The sequence below is a fragment of the Cetorhinus maximus genome, chromosome 5, assembly GCF_964194155.1.
Source record: "Cetorhinus maximus chromosome 5, sCetMax3.hap1.1, whole genome shotgun sequence".
Classification (NCBI taxonomy): domain Eukaryota; kingdom Metazoa; phylum Chordata; class Chondrichthyes; order Lamniformes; family Cetorhinidae; genus Cetorhinus; species Cetorhinus maximus.
In genome coordinates, this window is record NC_135883.1 from 40,351,717 (window position 1) to 40,377,297 (window position 25,581).

Here is a 25,581-nt window from a genome sequence, read left to right on the forward strand (position 1 = left end):
TGCTTGTCGGCCTCACACGCCGCTCTCAATTAAATCATCGCTCCAATTCAATAGAACAAATGATAGCTTTCAGCTAAAAAGGAAATAGCGAGTAGAAGGCGTCCACCTTGTAGAGTCCTGCGGCTCTAATGCATAACAATAAGAGTCCTCAATGTGCACGGTGCAGGGCGTTCCAGATTTTAAAATGATAAATCATGAAGAAAACCTCACCGGCTATCCTGAGAACTGCTCTCTCTGCCGGGTCCAGCACCGAACCTCCGTGAATTTTTCTCTTGGACCTCTCGTGTTTCGGCAGGTTCCACGGCAGCGTGTCACCGGGAGCTGGCGAGACAGTTCCTGATCTCTGACCAGAATCATCCTCTTCGTCTGAGTAATCGGCAGAAGACATGGAACAGGGGCGAGAGCTGCTCCCGACACTCTGTACAGAGAAAGAGGGGGGGGGGCGGGGGATGGGGGAAGGCAGACAGACAAAAGATCAAATGAAACACACACACAGACACAGACGTCTACTGGCCCGCAAGTGATGAGTAGGACATATGATTTCAACACATCTTAAAAAATCTGGCGTCAACCATTCACCTATAATCTTTATTTTCCTCTCTAATTAATAGACTTTCACTTTTATAAAGGTTCCAAAACACATGACTGATTTCTTATTATCGACCAACACACACAAAAACCATGAACATTAGGTGGGTTTTCTGCCGACAACAAACTGTATTTGTCTCCCCCATCAGGGCTAGCATAGACTTACCATGGTTCGCAGGAAGCGATTCCTTCACCAATATTTCTTTTGTTGATGATGCAGATTTCTGGTTGTTTTTAAATAGTTATATTATTTCCATTGTGCACACAGGGAAAAAAAAGGATCACGCCCAAGCAGTGGTACTCCGCTTCTGTCTCCGACGCCTTTCTGAGCACCAGGTGCTGCTTGCAAACCCTCCCTAGAGTATGCAGGCTGACGAGGTGAGTGCTCTCAAATCATCCCGTGGTACATTCAGATGAAGCTCCGCGCTGGTCAAATGAAGCCAGCAGCCGCTTTATCAAGCCGCAGTTCCGGCTATAGGGGACTTCGGGTTCAGTGCATCATTCGGTGACTTGCTAGCCTCTTCTAATTTCTTTCTTCCCTCTCTAAACCACACAATAATGCCTTTTGTTTATCCAAACGTTGAGACACACATCATTATTATTTATAAGGGATGCTCTGGCCTCCTGGTACATTGCGAAAATCCCCTTTCTCGTCACATCCCATTGACGAATTAACCAACTCCTGCTTTTCCTACAGACCACCCCCAACCCCAATCCCTCCTCCAGCGAAAACCCAATGAATTTCAGGTCGGCAGCGATTGGCTGAACCTTGCTGTCAATCTCTCTAAGGGAGGCTGTGGTTTGGTACACTGACAGTCAATGGTGGCATCCCAGACATTTCCCTGTATCACAAAGACAATCAATGTATTCAGGGAGGCTATAAATACCCGGAAATGATTGCAGAATCAGGAGTGAACCAAATTTATTACTGACACTCCTACTCCAAGAGAAAGAATGGTCGTGATCCACGTAAACACATGAAGGTGGTTTTTTTTTCTTTTGCTGCTATAGGGGAAGTAGGACTAACTGGATAGCTCTTTTAAAGAGGTATCATTGGCATGATGGGCTGAATGACCTTCTTTCTGTGCTATATCATTTTATGATGAATCAGTTCCACCCCCCACTTGGCCCATTGACAATAGAACATCCCAGAGTCAAAGTTCAATTCGATCAAACAGATATTAACATCTAGTCAACATAACAGAAACAGGCCATTCACACCGGCCGGCCTTGTGTTCCTGTTTATGTTTCACATGAGCCTTTTCCCACCTCTCTTCATCTAATGGAGTTGGCCAAAAAAGTGGAATTGAGGTACAAGATCAGGCAGTGGCGGAGGATGGGCTTGAGGGGACTCATGGCCTACTCCTGCTCCTAATTCGTATGTATGTTCCTAACCGATCAGCATAATCTCCTATTCATTTCCACCTCATGTGTTTATCTAGTTTACCCATAAAATGCTTCGATCATATTTTCTTGAATATCAGTCAGTCCAAATATATATATTTTATACATATATATATAATTTGAACGGGGGATTAAAATCAAATTCTGCCATTCAAATCTGCATGAGAAATCGCAACATATCAAAATTACAGATGGAAATAACTTGAAGAGAATAGTTGACACGAGATTTGTAATAGTTTTTATGAAGGCAATCTGATTTATGATTGAAAGCATTTACACATGTAAGTCAAAATTATTTGATCCTCAGTGTTACTCAAAAGGTCTAAAAAATCAGAACACGTTTCGCTATCCAATTTAGGACAGTACCACAATATATACAATTACCGGGTATGCTCAGAAGAAATTACATCCGAGGTTCTGTTAGCTGGTTACACAAGAGGCCATTCGGCCCATCATGCCTGTGCCAGTTCTTTTAAAGAGCAATCCAATTAGTCCCTGTTATCTCCCCAGAGTCCTGCACATTTCCCGCCACAAGTCTTTATCCAAACCCCTTCAGCAAGTTTTGACCGAATCCGTTTTCACCCCACTTTCTGACTCTTAATATATAATTCAAATATATAACAATTAAATTGTTCATCGTGTTATATTATTACTATTTCAAACTTTGATTTCCAAATTAGAAACGTCAGCCGACTTTTTCCCCATTGAGATTCCTTGAGGGCATAAGACAGTTGAAAATAGAGCTGAAAGTGGCCGATAAAGATGTTCACTGTGCTATTAAGAAACACGAAAGAAATTACACAAAATGCCAAGAGCAGGCCCAACACCATCGCCCAGAGGTGTGAGTCTCATCAATAAATTCATCAAACACAACCCTCTATCCGGAGCACTGGAAAATATCTGGGGGAGTGGGGAGGTAAAGGTCACATCTTTGTTTGCTAATCGCCGAGAAACACCAATGTGTTTTGATGTTAAAACGACACTCTCACTCTTACAACCTGCACAGAGATTCACAGCACCTGGTAGCGATATTAGTTCCCTTGGTCTGAATGAGATAACACTCACCGCTCTGCGTGTTGGAGTTCCCTGCACAGAGTGATAAAACTCTGCCTGCACTCGACTGTTCCGCTTGATTTTCCGTCTTCTCACCAGATGTTCCTGGTCGCTCTCAGGTATCTCCACAAGAGGTTTGGACTCTTCCGACACTCGCAACCTGCTGCTCCTCCGGCCATGTCGCGGGCTGTGTTTAAACCCCTGTTAAAAAGAAACAGGAACATAGGTGTATCTTGAAAGTAAAGCGTTTGCCTTGCGCCAATCCGCAGTATTGCCGTCACTGCGATAAGCACACCCAATTACTAAAGTCCAGGGGGCGGGATTTGAGTTTTGTGTGGTTCCTAAGCAACATCTTTATAGGATATTAATTACACAGCACAGGAGAAAACGTGGAACGAGAATTAGGATGTTGGGTCCATCAAACATGACACCTCCTTTACATTCCGTTTTCTCAATGCCCAATGATAGCAAATTGAGTGGCACAGTAAGTTGTGGCGAAGGGAGGAGAAAGTTGCAAAGGGACACTGGTAGATTAAGTGAGTGGGCAAACTGCTAAATGGCATTCAGGGTGGGGAAATGTGATCTCATCTACTTTGGACCCAAAAAAGATAGATCAGGGTATTTTCCAAATGACCATAAGCTAAGAACTGTAGAGGCGCAAGGAGACAATTAGAGGTCCATGTACAGAAATCACTAAATACTATTGGATAGGGACAAATGAAATGAAATGTTGGCTTTTTCATCGCAGGAGGGCTGGTATACAAAGGAGTGCTTCAGCAGTACAAAGCTCTGGTTAGGCTGCATCTGCAGTACCATGTACAGTTCTGAGTATCACCTCAAGAAGCATACATTGGCCCAGGAGGGAGTGCAGCACAGATTCACCAGAATAATACCAGAGCTAAAGGGTTGTTATGAGGACATAGTCACCCTCCTTTATTGTCCAATGTTCCTATATCTCTAAGGCGAAGCTTATGGCATGTTACCGCTGACATTTCAAGCGTTCATTGACCATCCTCAGGTCAGATATTGTACAGTCAGCTCCCTTTATACTGACCCATCCACACTTATCAGACCTATCCTCAGAAAAGCACCCCTCTATTGCACTAAAGAGCCAGCCTCTGACCTTCTCACAGAGATTGAAAATTCATGTCAAATTAACACAAGCCTTATGTTGTGGGTTTGTGTTTATTAGGAACTAGATTGAGATAGGTCCAAAGCAAAATACTGCAGATGCTGGAAATCTGAAATTAAAACAGAAAATGCTGGAAATACTCAGCAGGTCAGGCAGCGTCTGTGGAGAAAGAAGCAGAGTTAATGTTTCAGGTCAATGAGCTTTCACCAGAATTATAAAAAATTAGAAATGTAATAGGTTTTAAGCAACTGAAAGGGTGGAAGGTAGAAAGAAGAACAAAAGGGAATATATCTGACTGGGTGGAGAACAGCTAAGATTAAGTGACAAATGGTTCATGGTGCAAGACAAAAGGGAGGCAGGTAAAAAACAAAGATGTAAATGGCAGAATGATGAACAACTGCTACCCAAAAGCAAAAGAAAAAGAGAGAAACAAGAGAGAAAAGCCAAAACCAGTAAAGAAGAAAAGAAACAAAATGGGGGCTGAGATTATGATCTAAAATTGTTTACCTCAGTGTTGAGAATGTCAGTTGTAAAGTGTGTAGTCAAAAGGCACGCTCCTGTTCCTGGAGTTTACATTGAGCTTCATAAGAACATAAGAAATAGGGGCAGGAGTAGACCATACAGCCCCTTGAGCCTGCTTCACCATTCAATAAGATCTTGACTTATTTTTTGTCTCAACTAGACTTGCCTGCCGGCTCCCCAAATCCCTTGATTCTGACCCAGCCTTTAATACACTCAACAGTGGAACATTCACAATCCTCTGGGATGGAGTATTCCAAAGACTCACAACCCTTTGAGTGAAGAAACTTCTTCTGATCTCCAACTTCTCAGTCAAAAACCCTCATAGTCTTATATATTTCAATGAGATCACCTCTCATTCTTAAACTCTAGAGAACATAGCCTAGTTTTACTCAGCCTCTCATGAAAGGACAACCCTCTTAGCCCAGGAACTAATTTGGTGGACTTTTGCTATGTCACTTCCAAGACAAGTATATTCTCCCTTAGATTATGGAGACAGTGTTCCAGGTGTGGTCTTACCAAAGCCCTATACAGCTGTAACAATTCTGCCCTATTTTTGTCCTCCAACCTCTTTGCAATGAAGTCTAGCATTCCATTTGCTTTCTGTATTGCTTGCTGTACCTGCATGCTAATTCTCTTTGCTCCCAATACAAGCACATCCAACCCTTTCTGAACATCAGCATTTAAAAGTTCATGCCTATTAACAAATATTGTGTTTTTCTATTCTTGTCACCAGAATGAATTACATGACATTTCTCCACATTATACTCCATCTGCCACCTTGTTGCTCACTCACTTAAGTTGGTATATCGTTGCAGCCTCTTTGTGTGTCCTTCTCACAGCTTACATTCCCACGTAATTTTGTATCACCAACAAATCTGGATACATTACTCTTGGCCTCTTCGTCTAAGTCATTAATATAAATTGTAACTAGCTGTGGTCCCAGCTCTGATTCTTGTGGCACTCCACGCATCACACGCTGCCAACTTGAAAATGGCCCATTTATCTTTACTTTCTGCTTTCTGTCTGTTAGCCAATTATCTCTGCTAATATATTACTTTTTGTGTGGCACCTTATCAAATGCCTTTTTGAAATCCAAGTATATGGCATCTACTAGCTGCCCTTTATTTAGCCTACTATAATTACGTCCTCAAAAAAAAATTTGTCAAACACAATTTCTCTTTCATAAAATCATTTTAACTCTGCCTGATCATACTATGATTTTCTAAATGAATTGTTAAGACTTCCTTAATAATAGATTTCAGCATTTTCCTGACAACTATCAGGCTAACTGGATTGTAGTTCCCTGTTTTTGCTCTCCCTTCTTCTTGAATGGAGGTGTTACATTTGCTCATTTTCAATCCACTAGGACCATGCTGGAATCTAGGGAATTTTGGTAAAAAACATAACCGGTACACCCACTATCTCTGCAGCTACCTCTAATAGAACACTAGGATGTAGACCATCAGGTCCTGGATATTTGTTGGCTTTTAGTTTCTTAAGCTCCTCTAATACTTTTTCTCTGCTGATATTAATTACTTTAATCCCCTCACTCTTATTAGTCCCTTGGTTATCCTCTATTTCTCGTATGTAACTTGTGTCTTCTACTGTGAAGACAGACACAAAATATTTTTCAATGTTTCTGCCAATCCCTGATTTCCCAGGATCTTTTCTCCTGTCTCTGCCTCTAAGGGACCAACATTTACTTCAGCTACTCTCCTCTTCCTTTTCGCAAAACCTCTTACAATCTGTTTTTATATTCCTGGTTTGTTTAATCTCATAATCTAATTTTTCCCTTATCAACTTGTTCGTCACCCTTTGCTGGTTTCTAAAATACGAACAATTCTCAGGTTTACTATTTTTCACAACATTATAAGCCTCCTCTTTGAACCTAACACTATCTTTAACTTTCCTAGTAAGCTACTGATGGATCTTCCTCACTGAGTTTTTGTTTTTTAATGGAATGAATTTTTGTTGAACAATTTGAAACATTTCTTTAAATGTTTCCCCACTGATTATTTACTGCCATAACTTTTAGTCCATTTTCCCAATCAACTTTAGGCAACTCTCCTCTTATACCTATCTACTTGGCTTTGTTTAAGTTTAAGACCCTTGTTTTGGATTCAGGTATGTCACTCTCAAAATTCAGGTGGAATTCAGTTATATTGTTATTCTTCCCAGAGGATCTTTTACTATGAGATTACTAATTGATTCTGCCTCACTACACAATACTAAATCAAAAATAGCTTTGTCACTAGTTATTTCCACAAATTATTCTTCTAGGAAGCTGCCCTGAAAGCATTAAACTAATCTTCTAGACTACCTTTGCCAATGTGATTTGCTCATTCTCTATGAATGGTAAAGTTCTCGAAGATTATTACACTAACTTTGTTATTTTATTTCCTTATTTTATTTCTTGCTTAATAATTTGTCCAACTGTATAACTACCGATTGGGGGCAGGGTTGAAAATCTACTCCCTTCAGCATTTTCTGACCATTGTTATTCTTAATCTCCACCCATACAGATTTTACTTCCTGATCTTCTGAGCCAAGATCCTTTCTTACTACTGTCCTTATTATCCTTTATTATCAGGGACAGTCCTCTTCCTTTTCAATTCTGCCCACCTTCCTGAAATGTTGTGTATCCTGGAATGTTTATTTCTCCAACCTTGGTCACCTAGCAACCATGTCTCTGTCATGGCGATTATAGCAAGCTCATTTCTCTCTTGGTGCCTCTAGTTCATCTATTTTGTTATGAAGGCTTTGTGCATTCAGATAAGGGGCCTTTAATTTTATTTTTTTACCACTATTCTTTGTATGGACCTTATTCACTAATGCACTATTAGTATTAAATTCTCCATCCCTTCCTGCCCCACTCTGCTTGTCTTTACCTACATCACTACACTGCTCTATCACTTTGACTTTTCTCTTCAGATTTCTAATCTTCCTTTGCCTGACGTCTCTCCCACCTCTTCTAGTATAAAACCCTATCCACAGCCCTAGTTATATCATTCATCCGGATGCTGATTTCAGGCTGGTTTAAGTGGAACCCATCCCAATGAAACAGCTCCATCTTTCCCAGTACTGCTGCCTGTGACCCATGAATGAAAACCCCTTCTTCCCACACCACTCTTTCAGCCAAGTGTTTAATCTTCTAATCTACTTGACCCTATGTTCATTGGTACATGGCTGAGGTAACAATCCAAAGATTACACCCTTTAAGATTCTCAGCAGAATATCATTCCTCATTCTACTAATGTCATGGCTTCTTTTGTGGACCATGACACCTGAATCCTCTCCCTCTTGCTTCAAATCTTCTCCAGCCACAAGCAGATGTCTTTAACACTGGCACTGGGCAGACAATACAATCTTCAGAACTCCCGGTCACAGCTGCAGAGAACAATATTTATCCCCCTGACTATATTGTTCCCTATCACTACCTCATTCCTTTAAATGGACTCCTACATTATTGTGCTATTGTCAGTTTGCCCAGCCAGCCAGCTGTCCTTGTTCTCATCTGCGTCGGCAGCAAATGCCTCACACCTGTTGGTCCAAATCCAGGGCCAAGGCTCCTCTATCACTACATGAAGGTACTCTATACCAGCCAGACTCGCAGTCAAACTCTCCCTCTCCTGACCACTGACCAATTCTGAAGTTGTACTTAACCCCCTAGAACAAAGGGTCCAGATAACTGTCTCACTCCCACGATGTCTGCAGCTCTGACTCCAGCTCAACAACTCTGAACTGAAGTTGCTTGAGCTGCAGATGCCTAACGCAAATATGGTTATCCAGGATTGGAATGCTCTCCACAAGCTCCCACATGTTGCCATTATGGCACACCGCTGGCCCTGCTTGTCTGTCTAACCATATTTATTTATTTATTTATTTATTTATTTATTTAGTTCCTAATTTAGTAAAGTAATAGCACATTGCAGTTTCTTAGCTTAGTGACAAAACAGCTGCAAGTGATCAAACGAGAAGAATAAAAGGGTACGTCTCCTTTCCCCTCTGCACTGAATTCCTGATTTCAGCACTCTATTCAGGGGGGTGGCACGGTGGAGCAGTGGTTAGCGCTGCTGCCTCACAGCTCCAAGAACCCAGGTTCATCTCTGACCTTGGGTGTCCATCTGTGTGGAGTTTGCACATTCTCCCTGTGTCTGCGTGGGTTTCCAGGTGCTCCGGTTTCCTCCCACTGTCCAAAGATGTGCTGGTTAGGTGGATTGGCGACAGTAAAATTGCCCCTCAGTGTTTCTGTCTTTCTGTATGCATGTGAGCGTGCGCCCTGTGATGGACTGGCACCCTGTCCTGGGTATACCCCGCCTAGCACCCATCTCCTGTCGGGATAGGCTCCAACTCCCCACAACGCTGAATTGGATAAAGCGGTTCTGGGAAAGTGAGTGAGTGAGCACTCTATTCGCAAAGCACTCAGCTCCCTAATCACTCTGTGATTCACACTCCTTGCAATAACACTGCAGGAGGCCAAGGAAAGAAAGGTCAGAGTGAAGTATGATGAAGAAATAAAATGACAGACAATTAGACCCCACCCCCCACCCCCCAACCAGCCCCCCCGCCCCGCTCTCTTTCTCATGCAAAGCACAGCTTTCTTCTCACCGTCCAGGATTCCAAAAACTCCTTCTGGATGAAACAGTGATTTACTTGTACACTGTTAACTTTAGTATACTGTACTTTCTGTTCATGATGTGGTCTCTACATTGGGGAAACCAAACACAGACCCCAACCGTCCAGTCGCTTGTCATTTTAATTCTCCATCTTGCTCTCACTCTGACCTGTCCTCAACCTCCTGCATCGTTCCAATGAAGCTCATCATAAGCTTGAGATGAGAGCACCTCATCTTTTGATTGGTCTCAACAAGTTTAGATTGTAACCTCTTCTCCCATTTTGATTCCTTTTTCTTTGTTGGTTTTGGTTTTCATTCTCATTTTTCTCTCTTGTTTCTTTTTCTGCTTTCAGATAGCAGCTGTTCAACATTCTGCCATTCCTGCCTCCTCCAGATCTATCTTTTGTTTCTTCACTTGTCCCATTACCACTCCCTTTTGCCTTGCACCATGTTGTCATTTAATCTCTCCTGCCTTCCATTCTGACACAGGCCTACCCTTTTGTTCTTTTTCCTACCCTTCCCCCTTTCAGTTGCTCAAAACCTATTACATTCCTAACTTTTCCCAGTCCTGATGAACGATCATCGACCTGAAGCATTAACTCAGCTTCTCTCTCCACAGATTCTGCCTGACCTGCTGCATATTTCCAGCATTCTCTGTTTTTATCATGAGATTGGCCAAACTCATTTCAAACCGGTCCCTTGCAGGTGGAGGAGGGTCTTAAACCATCAGTCTGAAGAATTATACTTCTCACAATGCAGCACTCTTCCAGTGCTGTGCTAGCCTCTGTGATCAAATCCTGATCTTGGGGCCTAAACTCATGATCTTGTGTGTGTACAATTAGAGTGCAAAGGCTGAGCCAGACTGATCATTGCAACTTGTGGAAGCATATAACTGTATGTATGTACAGCTGTTAACCATTTTATAATATCAACATGCCCTGTGGCTCAGCTTAATATGTTTTATTTTACATTTTTAAATATAAAATTGGTTTATGGTGGTGCTATGGATCAAAATATGAAGTCTGAATCTGTTTTCATCTTCAAATAATGAGGTAGGAATTTCACTTACCAACTATTGGAAATGTACGTTGCCTGGTTGTACATTAAACCTGGCACCAGTCTTGTTCACCTAAGGCTTTGTTCACCTAGGCTCGCTGACCTATACTAACCAGAGCTCAATGTTAATATCCATATTCCTTCTCACTCCTCTCTATCTCCATAACCTCCTCCAGTCCTACAACCCTCAGAGATCTCTGCACTCCTGAAGTTCTGGCCTCTTGTGCTTCCCTAATATTCATCTATCAACCATTGGCAATCATGTCTTCAGCTGCCAAGGCCCTAAGCTCTGGAATTATTCACTATCGCTGAGTTAAAATCCTGGAACTCCCTCCCTAACAGCACTGTGGGTGTACCTACAGCACATGGACTGCAGTGGTCAAGAAGGCAGCTCACCACCACCTTCTCAAGGGCAATTAGGGATGGACAATAAATGTTGGCCTGGCAAGCAATGCCCACATCCTATGAATGAATAAAAAAAACTCCCATGCCTCCTCGCCTCTAAACCTTTCCGCTTCTCTTTCCCACACAGCTCTTAAGTCACTTCTCAAAATGTAACTCTTTAACCAAGCTTTGTTTACTTGCCCTAGTATCCCTTTATGTGGTATGGAGCAGTAGTGTGCAATAAATTTTTAATCCACTTCACAGATACCTAGGCCCTTAGTAACTTCTTCAACCTGGATGGGTCTGACAGTGCTGGTCTTGGCACATTGGTTAGGACTCTTGCCTCTGAGTCAGAAGGCTTTAGGTTCATGCCCCACTTCAGCGACTTAAACACAAAAATTTGGGTGCATTCCAGTCCAAAGGAATTCTGCACTATCGAAGGTGCTATCTTTCAGATGAGACTTTAAACCAAGGTCCTGTCTGCTCACTAAGGAAGTAAACACTCAGAACTCCAGTTTCATCCATTGTTTGCAAATGAGGACTCAGCTGGCTTGGTCATGTCACCCGACTTCTGTCATCACGATCTGCCCATCAAATCATGCAATGGGCTCCTGCTGAACGTAGAAGAAGAGGGTGACCCAAGATAAACTGGCATCACACCTCCAGCAGAATCTCCAGCAGGTCAACAGACCCTGGAGTGGTGTGGAAATACTGGCTGTGGACGGGAGAGAATGAAGAGCTTTGTCTGCTTCATGCGCCTTGAGATGCGGGAGCTACGAAGTCAAAATCAATGCCAACATCACTAAAAACAAATCATCTGGTAATTATCACATTGCTATTTGTGGGAACCTGGTCTGCCAAATTGGTTGCTACATTTCCACAGTGACTATATTTCAAAAGTTCTCCATTGGCGTAAAGTGCTTTGGTGCATCCTGAGATCATGAAAGGTGCCTTATAGATGCAAGCCTTCAATGTTTTTGTGGATTGTTGCAGCCCAAAATATATTATTTGAGGAGGCTGCTCCTGAATTCAGGGTTGCAGTGCAGCTCTACACACCAGGCCTTCAGTCACCTGGGGTTTGTGGAGGGTGGGGTGGGATTTATGGACACATTGGAAGACTTTCACGTGGGCCAGCTCTTGCACCAAACAAAGATTCACAGTTCCAGCATTGATGAGACCCATGGGATGGTCACTCTAGTTTCCAACCAAGTTTCCGCAACCTTGTCTGTGTTCTCATGGTCCTGGAGAGGGAGCATGTCGTGTCCATAGATCACCCACGACCAGTGTACACCACAGGGTATGGATTGACTGATGGCCATGGACACTAATATTACAATTTAGATTAGAAGATTCCTTTGGATTTGTTCAAATCAGCTTTTATGTTTAAATTGTTCTATTAGCTGTGTCTCCTCGCTAGAGGGCTCTTGCATATTTTATCTGTGACAGTGACTGACACAGGCATAATGGATTGAATAATCTGAGCAGGATCATTCTATCACCCTATGTCAATGGGCAATCCACTGGACATCCCTTCTGGATCAACCAAAAAAAGCATTCCCCCAACCTTATACTGTTCTGAAAGGGATGTGCAAATGGAACTTGAAAAAGCATATACTTTCCACACCCACTTATTTGCAGATGGTGAATACCATAATACCTTTTTCCAATGTCCGTTCTCATCTACTGGTCAGGTGGAAAACAAGAAAGACTTGCACTCATTCTACACCTTTCATGTCCTCAGAACATCCCAATGAAGTACTTTTGAATTGTAATCACTATAGGAAACATGGCAGCCAATTAAAACACAGCAATAAAAAAATAGACTTGCATTTATATGGCATTTTTCTCGATCTGAGGGTGTAACAAAATGTTTTACATCCATTTTGAAATGCATTCACTGTTGTAATGCAGGAAGCACAGCAGCTAAATTGTACTCAGCAAGGTCCTGTAAACAGAAATTAGATAATTTGTTTTTAGGTCTTTGTCGGTGAATATCAGCCAGTGGAATATTTTATGTCCATTTGAAAGGGCAGACAGGGTCTCAATTTAATGTCTTATCCAAAGAGTGCCACCTCCAACAGTGCAGCACTCACTCAGTACTGCACTGGAGTGTCAGCCTAGATTTTGTGCTCGAGTCTCTGAGTGAAGCTTGAACAAACCATCTCACGATTCAGGCGAGAGTGCTATCCACTGAGCCATGGTTGACATTTGTGGAAGTGGTTTCAATGTTTTCATCTTTCTGTAGTTTACTTGTAAATTGTACATCATATATGTTCCTAAAGCAGTAATTCATATTCTCATTTCTGTGATTGTATCCTATATTTATCTATTTGATCAAGGAAACAGTAACTGTAAGCAATCAAAGCGAACATTGTCATTGTTATATTACACATTTCTATCAGGACAGAAGTAAAGTATTGTCGCTAATATGCTTTCTTACGGCATAACACATTTAGTCATCCAGCTGTTTTTGAAAGCACATCTTATTGAGCAGTTAATCATCATATCTCTTGTGGGCTTTCTGTGCTAAAGGAACACATGGAAGATATTGCTGTAGAAACCTTTGCCTGCTTCAATGAATTAATATTGGCCATGTGATTTGGATAACATACAGCAATCACTTTCTATATGGGTCGGTGTTGTTTCTGAGATAAAGCTGGGAGAACAGGATTGGCTGGGCTTGCAATCCTAGCAAATCCCTTAAAGGGGATCGGTGCTGCAACCCACTAAATGAGGTGATGAGATTGGGGCTTCTGTGAATGACACGTAATTACAAGTAGACATTTATGACCATTCTCTTGTGCTTCTTTGCCACCCTATCTTTGGGTAAGTGGGTCAGAGTCTAATCTGTCACAAATCAGAAAAGCAGTTGATGCTACTTTGTAGCTTTTATCTGTGAAAGCACTGGCCAATAGCAAAGTCAGCAGCAACTGCAGACAAGTCTCATTTTCTCTACCCAGACATAGCACTTACTGATTACTGGGCAGTAGAAAAATAAATATATTCATTATTTTGTACAAAATAGCAAATATTTTAATAATAACAGATGGGTAATTTGGAGGTTCTGTATTAAAAATGAAACATTGTTTAAAGAAGCCTTTTGAGGGTAGAAAAGCTGCTTTTTATTTTACTTTTGACATTTATATTCTGATAATCCTGATTATTATTTTTCAGCAGGGATTTAGAAAAGAAATCTGAAAAGTTGGAAACCAGTCAGAAGAGACATCAACAGGAAAAATAAACTAGGTTCAGGTTCATTGCAGTGAGAAATGGCAGTGCTTGTGGATTGAATAGAATCAATATTCAGCTTTGCCCTCTTTGGATTTAACAGAGGCCAAAGACATGATAAACATTCTTTTACTAGCATCTACTATACATATTGATCTGAACCTCAAGTGTGTACCCAATCATGTGTGCCAATGTGAACTCTTCCATTTTGTCCACACTTGGAACCCTTATGGCTTATTTGGTGAGCCTGCCAATAGTATCAATTTGTGCTGAACTACATCTAGTTTGTGTTTTTTTTTCTAGAGAATGCAGCACATAATCTTTGTTGACAGTCCCAGTGCAATAGAATACTATGGGGAAACACTGTCTTTCAGATGGGACATTAAACCAAGACTTGTCTGCCCTCTTGGGTGAACATAAAAGAACCCATGGCACTACTTCAAAGAGCAGCAGAGGAGTTCTCCCTGTTTTGCTCGTCAACATTTACCCCTCAACCAATTGAGGGAGTGCTGCACTGTCAGAGGTGCCATTTTTCAGATGAGATGATAAACCGAGGCCCAGTCAGCCCTCTCAGGTGAATGTAAAAGAACCCACAACACTACTTCAAAGAGCAGGGGAGTTATCACTGATCTTCTGGCTAACATTTATCCCTCAACCAACAGCAGTAAAAACAAATTGTCTGATAATTATCACATTGCCACAATTCATACAGCAATGACTACACTTTAAAAAGTGGTTAATTGGTTTTGAAGCACTTTGAGATGTCCATAGGTGGTAAAAGGTGCAATATAATTGCAAATCCTTTTCTTCTTTCTTTATGGCCCCATATCCAATAGAATTTAACAGGAGAGTCCCCGAAACAGTTTCACTTTGGACTCTTACAGCAGATGGAGAGGAGACACATTCATCCCATCTGTACAGACTAGAATTAAACCCACGTTCAAGAGGTGAACTCACTGCATTGTTGTCGCTCCTACATTCCTTTATAATGGGGTAACAGCTAGGGAGAGATGGTGGCCCTGTGGTACCATAATGCCATTGGACTAGTATTCCAGAGGCTCAGGCTAATGCTTGAAGGACAGGGGTCCTGGCAGCTGGTGGAATTTAAATTCAATTAATAAAATCTGGAATTAAAAGCTAGTTGCAGTATGGTGACCATGAAACTATCACCAATTGTCATAAAAACCCATCTGGTTCATGAATGCCTTTTCGGGGAGGAAATCTGCCATCCTTACTTGGTCTGACCTACATGTGACTCCGGAAGCAATGTTGTTGATTCTTAACTGCCCTCTGAAATGGCCTATGGGATGGCAACAAATGCTGGCCTTGCCAGCGATGCCCATGAAAGAATATTTTAAAAGTCAGAAGTCACGTGAATTTTCATGCAACCTCACAGAGTGGTTCAGCTGCTTAACACATCTGTAAATACTTTTGGAACATTTATAAAGAGAGGGGCATATTTTATTCCATTTATCATTAACCTTTTATGGTTCAGGGGTGGCATTATTGATAATAAAACCTAAATTGACATCCTCCTGACTGACGGAATATGATGTGGAATGTGAAATCTCCTCCCAGTGATGTGTCACATGTAGATATTGTGTATGTTTCCTCAGAAGGGGAAAACTTGTCACCAGAATGGAAGTAGTAAAAGTGAGTGTGTTGTGTGAAGGAGGCGAATAGAAAACTGTGGTTCCGTGCCCCACCCACACATAAAGCCACCAAAATTGACTGCGAGTTTGTCTAATCCCTTAAGGCCTGCTACAAACACTGATGACACAGTGCTAAGAGCCACCGCCAGTTCAGCATGAAATTGGCAGTCAAACGAAACAGGGATCTCTGAATGTTGGAAAGTCAATGTAAATCTTCTGACATTGTCATGTTTACTCAATTCCAGAATTTTTATTGTTGTGAAGTCAGGGGACTCACAGACCAAGAATGAATCCCAATGTTATTAGAAGAAATCTAAATCTTGATTTAAATGGGGGATTTATTCCTTCTGCTCCAAACAACAACTTGCATTTAGATAGTGCCTTTTAATATACTAAAACTTCAGAGATGCTTCACAGCAGCATTATCAAACAAAATCTGACGACAAGCCATACGAAATGTTAGGACAGGTGACCAAAAGCTTGATCAAAGAAGTAGGTTTTCAGAAGCATCGTAAAGGAGGATGGAGAAGTAGAGAGGCAAAGAAGTTTGGGGAAGGAATTTCAGAGGTTAAGGCCTAGGCAGCCAATGAGGGGGCAAAAGAAATCAGGGATGCACTAGAGGCCAGAACTGGAAGAGTACAGATATCTCAGAGGACTTTAGAGCTGGAGGGGGTTACAGAAGTAGGGTAGGATGAGACCATGGGAGATTTGAAAACATTGCATCACTTTCTACTAGACTGGGGGAAAACATTCATTATTGTCTAACCTAATCTTTGTATGCAAAGCTCTAAGAGGTTTATATTGAGGCCAATTATCACAAACTTATTTTATGATGTTTCCTTTCTCACCGATCAAGGGCTCTGGTGGAATTGGTGATATAGTAGAACAAGTCACTGGAAGCAGTGATATGAGTTTCTGAGGAAGGTGCAGGTGAATTGATTCTGCATTTCTGGCGATTGTCGATAACAATAGCTGCATTTCTATCAGTCTGCCCAAGGAATCTCCCCCATTACAGCAGCCTCAGTGCCTCAAAATAATGGCCCCAGTCATATGTATTCAACTTCAAATATATTGATTTTAATCTAAACATATTCATAACAAACGTGAAGTGCTGTACTAGGCCCATTTTCCATAGGATGATCATACTTAGTTACAAGCACCACCCTCCAAACCCCCACCCCCACTCCACCCAAAATATACTAACCCATTTGTTTCCCCAACCCAGTTGCTGGATTTAATGGGGAGTTCACATTTCAATGCTAACCAAAGGCTGAGTTGATTACTACTGGAAGGCTGTGTAAGTAACTTTGCATGACCTTGAGTTCAGAAAGCGACAACAGAATGCTGTACCTCAGAACGGAAGTGCGATCTCATCCCTGCATCTGGGAGAAAATAAGGGGAAACAAAAAGACTTATTGCACAAAAGCAAATCACAACACGAGTTACATAATAATGATAATGTTACATTTGATTTAGTTTAGTTCGGGGTCAGAATGCACAGCTATAGTTTAAAAACAATAGTGCATTTGAGTCTCCAAGTCACCTCATGCAAATATCTATTTGAATATAACCTGCTAATGACTGTCTCGGTAAAAGTCATCCTCTAAAAATATAATTTAACCCAGTCCTTTTGCACCTCCAGTCGGCATGTCAAGTGAGAGGGGCCGAGGGTGTAGGGAGGGGATGAGAGGGTAGGGAGAGACAGGGATAGGAGGGGACAAGTGGGACAGGGAGGGTGGGTGCGGGGGGGGGGGGGGGGGGTAGGGAGGGGACCAGGGAGTAGGGAGGGACAGGGGTAGGGGACCAAAGGTGGGTGGTGGGGAGGGGGGGGTAAGAGGGATAGCAAGGAGGTTGTGGGAGGTAGGGAGGGGCTGAGGGTGGAGTATGAAGGGGGTGGGGTCAAGGGGGTGTAGTGATGGAACAAGGGAGTAGGGTGGGGCAATGGGGTAGGGAGGGGGCAAGGGTGAGTGAGGGAGTCAGTTGGGATAGAGAGGGGGTAGGTAAGGGAGAAGGTTAGGGCAGGGAGTGGAGGGGGTAGGAAGGGAATAAGGGGGAAGGAGAAGAGAGGAGGGAGGGCATGAGGTCAGGGAGGAGGGGGACAAGGGAGGAGGAGGGAGGCATGAGGGGTGGAGGGGAGAAGAGGGAGGGATGGTAGGTGGAGGGGAGAAGAGGGAGGGATGGGGGGAGGAGGGAGGGATGGGGAAAGGAAGAGGGGAGGGAAGTCCAGAGGAGGATGGAGGGGAGGGGGTTGGGAGGGGGGGCTGGTGGGTGGTATGAAGGGAGAAGATGATGGGACGGATCTAAATGGAAAGGCTAGTAGAGGGAGGGAACGGGGAATATGTGTCTGGTGGGGTACTGGGATGAGATGGAAGCAGAGATGGTCATGCGGGGTGAAAGAGGAGGGAATGGCATTAGGGTGTGGGGCGATACCAACCAGAGGACGAAGCTGAGATGGTGAGCGGGAGGTCCGCAGATGGAGAGGGGCGGGGGGGGGGGGGCGGTGTCCGCAGATGGAGAGCGGCGGGAAGGGGGGGGCGGTGGAGCGGGTCCGCAGATGGAGAGGGGGGGTCCGCAGATGGAGAGGGGGGGGGGTCCGCAGATGGAGAGTGGGGGTGGGGGGGGAGAGCGGGTCCGCAGATGGAGAGGGGGGGGGGTCCGCAGATGGAGAGGGGGGGGGGGATCCGCAGATGGAGAGCGGGGTCCGCAGATGGAGAGGGGGGGGGGTCCGCAGATGGAGAGCGGGGGGGAGGGGGGGGGCTCTGCAGATGGAGAGCGGGGGATCCGCAGAGCGCTGGGGGAAACCGACGGGAAACGCTGCTCACCTCGACTCCTGGAGCGGCCCGAACCGGTCGACTTGACGGGATGCCGAGCCTTGCGGAGTTTACGGTGCCAGCCCCAAAAGAACAAGATGGTAGCGATGGTGCCCAGCAGCAGCAGCAGGAGTAGCAAAACGCATTGGACGCTGTAGGGCTTCAGCAGGACTAGAAATGCCGCTGCTATCATTGTAGGTGGCTGTGTGCAAATGCCTCTTCTCTGCTACAACATTACCTGGATGTGAAGATTCAGGGCATTTATAGTTATACATAAATCAATGTCCAGACCTCATCACGCACTTATATATATACATATATATGTCTCTCTCTCCCAGGAAGTCGGGGGAAGGTCTCTTGATATTTTGGAAGCCCTGCTTCCACTGCAGACAGCCATCCTGGGACATATGGGAAGGAAGGCGGGGGGAGAATTATTGATTCGATATAAAAGTGGAGGGCACCAGTCCATGAGTCAGCATGATGCAAAGCAGCAGTCTCACCATCCTGCACTTGCATCCGCAGTCCCCATGAATTTGAAAAAAAAAGCCCAGGGCATAATCTAAAACGTGCCATTCACAATTTCCACCTAAGGGCAGGCAGGATCGAGAGAATTCACGTTGCAACCAACATGACCCATCAAATAATAGTCCTAGTTTCAGGATGTTAGATCAGGGTGTTCGGATCGTGCTGGATCAAACGAGCAGAAGCAGCAGCAGGGTTTGAGGGACGAGGCAGGTTTTTCTTACAGTCTTGACGCCTCCCAGCACCAACTCCCGAAGAATTCTGTCCCATGTTTTTCGCCCCCCCCCTCCTCAGATATCCGACACAGCATTCTCACATCATCACCAGGACTTCATGTGAAGCGGGGAGATGGTGCATTTAAACCAGACGTATTGCATAATCCATTTAATACCCGGAGCACTGCAAAGCACCAGCCAAACCGCAGCTAATATGAAAAAGCACATATAAGAACAAAATGTCCTTTTAAAAAGAGGATTACCGTTTAATTTTTGTTTACCCTTACAATACCACAACTCGCCGTGGAACACCGTTTTGCTTATGGTACGTGGTAGGAAACGTTGGGGTTAAGCAGTGAGCGAACTTCTCAGAGGTTGTACATTTTGTACAAAAACTTGACTTAAGTTGCGTTTTCTGCAGTACACTAATAGAAAACCAAAAGGCCTGGTTTATAGTTACCGAATATCTAGTTACACCCACTTAATTACGTCCAGAATAAATAGATGGTTGGTTATTTTTGCAGACATGGAATTACGTCGAAATTACAGCACAGAAATACCAATTCTATCCAAGTGCTCCATGCCGGTGTTTCTGCTCCACACGAACCTCCTCCCACTCTACCACATCTCACCCTATCAGCATATCCTTCTATTCCTTTCTCCCACATCCAATTATATACAGACGTTATCTGGTAACTGCATTTCAAGAACAGGAAAGTTTAATCACTTGGTTATTAGAATCTTGTATTTTGAAAAGGCGGAATCAACCTCCAACCAGCCCCACGGTAAATGAAAGAAATCTAAGAGTGTGGTTCGAGCTAAAGGCCCATGACAGAGGAACATTCGTACAAGAGGCCATTCAGCCCCTTGAGCCTGTTCAGTCATTCAATTAGATCATAGCAGGTCTGTGTCTTAACTCCATCGAACTGTCTTGATCCCATAATCCTTAACACCCTTGCCCAACAAAAATCTATCAATTCCAGTTTTGAAATGTTCAATTGACTCCTGGCCTCAACAACTTTCTGCAGGAGGGAGTTCCGGATTTCCACTGCCCTTGAAGAGGTGCTTCCAGACATCAGGACAGTAATGTGTCAAACCCTTCATCATGACTGTATCCAATCCCATTTTTTCTATTCTTTCTAGGAGTGTGGGCATCACTGGCTAAGCCAGCATTTATTGCTCATCCCTAATTGTCCTTGAGAAGGTGGTGGTGAGTCTCCTTCTTGAGCCATTGCAAGCAATGTGGTGTAGGTACACCTACAGTGCTGTTAGGGAGGGAGATGTCAGAAGTTCTTTAAATGTGAGCCAATGATGTTCTGCAGAGCTGGTCAATGTGTTCAGGTTGTGTTGCCATAGTTATTCCAGTTGGGAGCAATCTCCCAGCTCTGATTTAAAAAGATACAATGGGTTTAAACCCCCTATCAATGATACAGCAAGCACCCAGAAACCAAATGGAGGTTTACTTAAATAAAGTTTTGAAGGGTTTAGATAGAGTGAAGAGTGAAAGGCTATTTTCTCTGGTTGAGCATTGAGTGAGGAAGACTCAACAGTTTAAAATTGTATTGTCACTCCAAAAAGAGATGAGAAGAAATCCCTTTATGTGCAGAATTGTTGGAGGATTGAATTCCTTGTTCAGGTAGCATTGGGAGCAGAGATCATAGCATCTGTTATGGGGAAAGTGGATCAACATTTGAAGCAAAGTAAGATATGAGGCTAAGGACAGAGAGAAAACAGACTTCAATTTTGTTAGCAGTGGCAGCCAATAGTGGAGTAATTGGAAAATTGGAAATATGCAAGAGGCCAGAATTGGAGGAGCGCGGAGATCCCAAATGGTTATAGGGCTGGAGGAAGTTACAGAGATAGGGAGGAGGGTTGAACACAAGGATGAGACGTTTAAAATTTCACTACCACTTTCTCAAGAGGATTTCAGGGTATGAAATAAATGCTGTCCTTGCCAGCAATGCCCACATGCCATGAATGAGTAAAATAAATTGCAGGGATTGCCTGACTAGGAACCAATGTAGATGAGCAAGCACAGGGATGATAGATGAATAGAACCTGGTGTGAGTTAGGATAAGCACAGAAGAGATTTGGATGAACTCATGGTTATGGAGGATGTCAGGTAGGAGTCTGGTCCAGAGAGCATTGGAATAGTAGAGTTTAGAGGTTACAAAGGCATGGATGAGGATTTTAGCAGCAGATGAATTGAGGTGGATGGAGATGGGGGATGTTAAGGAGGTCAAAGTAAGACGTCTTGGTGATGGAGAAGCTTTGGATCAAGGTTCATCTCAAGATCATATAGGATGCCAAGATTGCAAACAGCCTGGTTCATCGACAGTGACCACAGGATGTCAAAAACTGTCTATTACAGCAATACATTAATATCAAAAAAGAACAATCCTCCTTACAAGCTGCGAGAGCTTATTTCACAGGTCTGTATAACATTAAAGATTTATCATGAGATAAATCAAAGTATAAATCTCTTGAATCTTCAGTTCTAACAGGCTGAACTCCGCAGGTCAACCAATAATTGCATCTCCCACATATAATGCTGTACTTTGAAGGTCTAAAAAGCCCGTTTCATCCAAAAATCCTGCTGATTAACAATTCATGTAAAAAATAAGCTTTGAAAAAGAAATTTTACCTCGATATTTGTTGAAAGTGGCCAAAAATGTTCCTGCATCTGAATATACAAATTTCATGTTATCGTATGGCAGCTGTTACCTGAGAGCATAAAACACACGCTTTGAGAAAGATTCACTATAAATTTCACCTCAACAATGCTTCCTCTTGGCTTTTCAAAATTATTTGAGGAACATGCTGATCAAAAACGTAAGAAGAAGAATATTCCATCAGTACAGCGGACTGAAAGATCCACTTTCATCTTGGGAAATTAGGTACACTGCACATGCTTAGAATGCCTGATCAAAATTCAGTCTCTCGGAAAAAATATCAAATCCAAGCCTGGCCTCCAAGTAAAGACCTGTATGAAGACACAGGAAGACATAAGAGAGGATTAGTGTAATGGGAAATAGGTAATTTAAAATTATTAGTCGTATCCTTAATTTAGACATGGACATTTTAGTTTATGACAAATTAAAACCATTTTTGGGAAGTTTATTCAAAACAATTTGAAAATTTTATTAAAGGATTTGATTGGGAAGGTAGGGAGAAACTATTTCCTCTGATGGGGGGAGTCAAAACCAAGGGGGAATAAACTTAAAATTAGAGCTAGGCTGTTCATAGGGTGATGCCAGGAAGCACATCTTCACACAAAAGGATGGTGGAAATAAAGAACTCTCTCCCCTACCCAAAAAGCTGTTGATGCTGGGGGTCAATTGAAAATTTCAAAACTGAAATTGACAAATATTTCTTAGGCAAGGGTATTTACAATTATAGAGTCAATTTGGATCAGTCATAGTCCAATTGAATGGCAGAACAGACTGGAGGGGATGAATAGCTGACTCCTGTCTCTATGTTCCTAATTTAGAAGAACCTGTGCAATTGTGTATTTGCAGGATAATATATTGTCACAATAAAGGAGCAGCTGCCATATCACACAGATGACAAGTAGAATTGGCATATCCCTAACACTGAAAACAGCTAACATATAGCATAGACTTGGATTTCATATTTTTACCCAGAGACTGAATTATGCCTATAATGAGTATTGCAGGCACTCATATATTATGTTACCACAGGAAGAGGTTTATAGAGGATTTTCAATATATTTTGAAATGGAATGGGGAAACCTGCAAACCAAATTTAATATTTGCTCCAAGATAGCAGCTATTGTCAGACAGCTGATATGATTCATACTGTGACAGACAAGCTGTGATACCTTATAGACTGAATACATCTATCACTGTGCCATCTAGGAAGTCATAGATGCTGCAGGTATTTGTAATGTGTTTTGCAGAGCACTGATAACAATTTGCATATATGTAGCACCTTTAGCAAAATAAAACTTCCCAATGCACTTCACAGGAGGATGATCAAACAATATTTGACGCCAAGTCACGTTAGGGTACATTTGGACAAGTGCAAAGCCTGGTTGAAGAGGTAGCTTTTAAGAAGCATCTTAAAGGAGGAGAGAGAGACAGAGTGGTTTAGGGAGGGCATTTCAGAACTGATGGCCTTGTCAGCTGAAGGCATGACTTCCAATGGTGGTGAAGTAAACCCGCGATGTGTAAGAGGCCAAAATTAGAGGAGTGCAGATATCTCAGAGGGTTGTAGGGCTGCAGAAGGTTGAAGAGATAGGGAGGGGTGAGGTCATGAGGGGATTTTGAAACAAGGAAAGAATTTTAAAATTGAGGCATTAACAGAGGGAATCAATGTAGATCAGTGAGCACCAAGGCAACAGGAATTTTCTATGGAAAGTACACCCCGTGCATCAAATTTAAGATAAAATGTACTTTTTCCTCTTATTTACATCCCACAGTTCTATCTGTCATTGTTTGGTTGAATAAATGGACATGTGAATTGCTCGTAGTCCTCTGCTAATGCTGCTGCAGACAGCTGATGGGAATTGCATCACAGTTCCCTAAATTATCTTACCCTCCAATTTTCTCTCACTCTGAAACATTAACTCATTGTCCATTTTGCACTTATATCGGGTTCAGCTAAGGATGGGAATATCTTTGGAACGTTCAAACACAATTACAGACAGCTTCTTAATTCAATGAACTGCGCAGGGACCAAAGAGAAGGGGAGAAATTAAATATTCTTGGTATGATCTATAGAAATCCATGTGTTAGTCATAAAAGTATACTGTTAAGTGCCTTGTGACGTTTTCCTCTGATAAGTACACTTTTTTTGCAAGGGTATGGTTGGGCTAAGCCTGCAGAAGGTGGTGAGAGAGCCAACATGAGGGAAAAACCCACTTGACATCATCCCCATCAATCTACCTGTCACAGAATGGATCTGTGCATGACCTTAGTTGCAGGATTGACAACTGTACAGTCCTCATGAAGATGAAGCCCCATTTTCGCACTGGGGACATCCTTCACCATGCTGTGTGGCACTACGACCATGCTGAATGGGATACATTAATAGCCACATGGATAAATGCTGATTAATTAAGGAAAGCCAGAATGGATATCAAAGGGAAAACTGTGTTTAACTAACTTGGTGGAGTTTTTTGAAGAGGTAACAGAGAGGGTTGATTAGGGAAATGCTGTTGATGTACATGGACTCCCAAAAGGCATGTGATACAGTGCCACACAACAGACTTTTGAGTAATGGAATAAATGGGACATTTGCAACATGGGTACAAAATTGACTGAGTGACAAGAAATAGCAAGTAGTGGTTAATGGATGTTTTTGGGGCTGGAGGAAGGTTTGTAGTGGAGCTCCCCAGAGATCAGTGTTGGGATCCTTGCTTTTCCTGATACATATTAATGACTTGGACCGTGGTGCACAGGGCACAATTTCAAAATTTGCAGATGATACGAAACTTGGAAGCATTGTGAACTGTGAGGAGGATAGTCTAGAACTTCAAAAGGACATAGACAAGTTGGTGGAGTGGGCAGACAGGTGGCAGATGAAGTTCAATGCAGAGAAATGTGATGTGATTCACTTTGGTAGGAAGAATGTGGAAAGACAATATAAAGGTTTCAACTCTAAAGGGAGTGCGAGAGCAGAGGGACCTGGATATATAATTGCATAAAACATTGAACATGGCAGGACAGGTTGAGAGACTGGTTAATAAAACTTAAAGTATCCTAGGATTTATTAATAGGGACATAGAGTACAACAGTAAGGAGGTTATGTTGAGCTTGTATTGGACACTGGTTCAGCCTCAGCTGGAATATTGCATCCAGTTCTGGGTGCTGCACTTAGGAAGGATATGGAGAGAATGCAGAAAAGATTCAAGAGAATGGTTCCAGGGACGAGGAACTTCATTTATGAAGATAGATTGGAGAAGTTGGGTCTGTTTTCCTTGGAGAAAAGAAGGCTGAGGGGAGATATGATTGAGGTATTCAAAGTCATGAAGGGTCTTGACAGAGTAGGTATGGTGAAATTGTTCCCACTCATGAAAGGATCAAGGACAAGAGGGCACAGATTTAAAGTAATTGACAAAAGAAGCAAAAGCAATATGAGAAAAAGCTTTTTCACACAGTGAATGGTTAAGGTCTGGAATGCACTGCCCTCGAGTGTGTGGCAGATTCAACTGAAGCATTCAAAAGGGAATTAGACTGTTATCTGGAAAAGAAGAACGTGCAGGGTTACAGGGAGAAGGCAAGAGAATAGCACTCAGTAAATTGGTCATTCGGAGAGCGGATGCTGAATGGCTTCCTTCAGCGCTGTGACAATTCTATGATTCTGTGATTCTGTGATTCATTCAGAACAAACCTAGCAGCTCAAAACTGGGCATCCATGCCAGAAGACCAAGTCTGGT

General features: G+C 42.7%; 1 protein-coding gene across 6 annotated transcripts in view; it reads right to left on the reverse strand.

Annotated features, from left to right (window-relative positions):
• The window catches only part of dst (dystonin), a 568,493-nt gene extending 567,656 nt beyond the window's left edge, over positions 1-837 (reverse strand). For all 6 annotated transcript variants that reach the window (XM_078541812.1, XM_078541821.1, XM_078541818.1 and 3 more), the window contains exons 1-2: positions 755-837; positions 211-418 (exon numbers count right to left, since the gene is read on the reverse strand). In XM_078541812.1, coding sequence (XP_078397938.1) covers positions 211-418; positions 755-757 — 211 coding nt within the window. In that variant the 5' untranslated portion in view covers positions 758-837. The remainder of the gene's footprint in view (positions 1-210; positions 419-754) is intronic.
• Between the last annotated feature and the right edge of the window lie 24,744 nt (positions 838-25,581).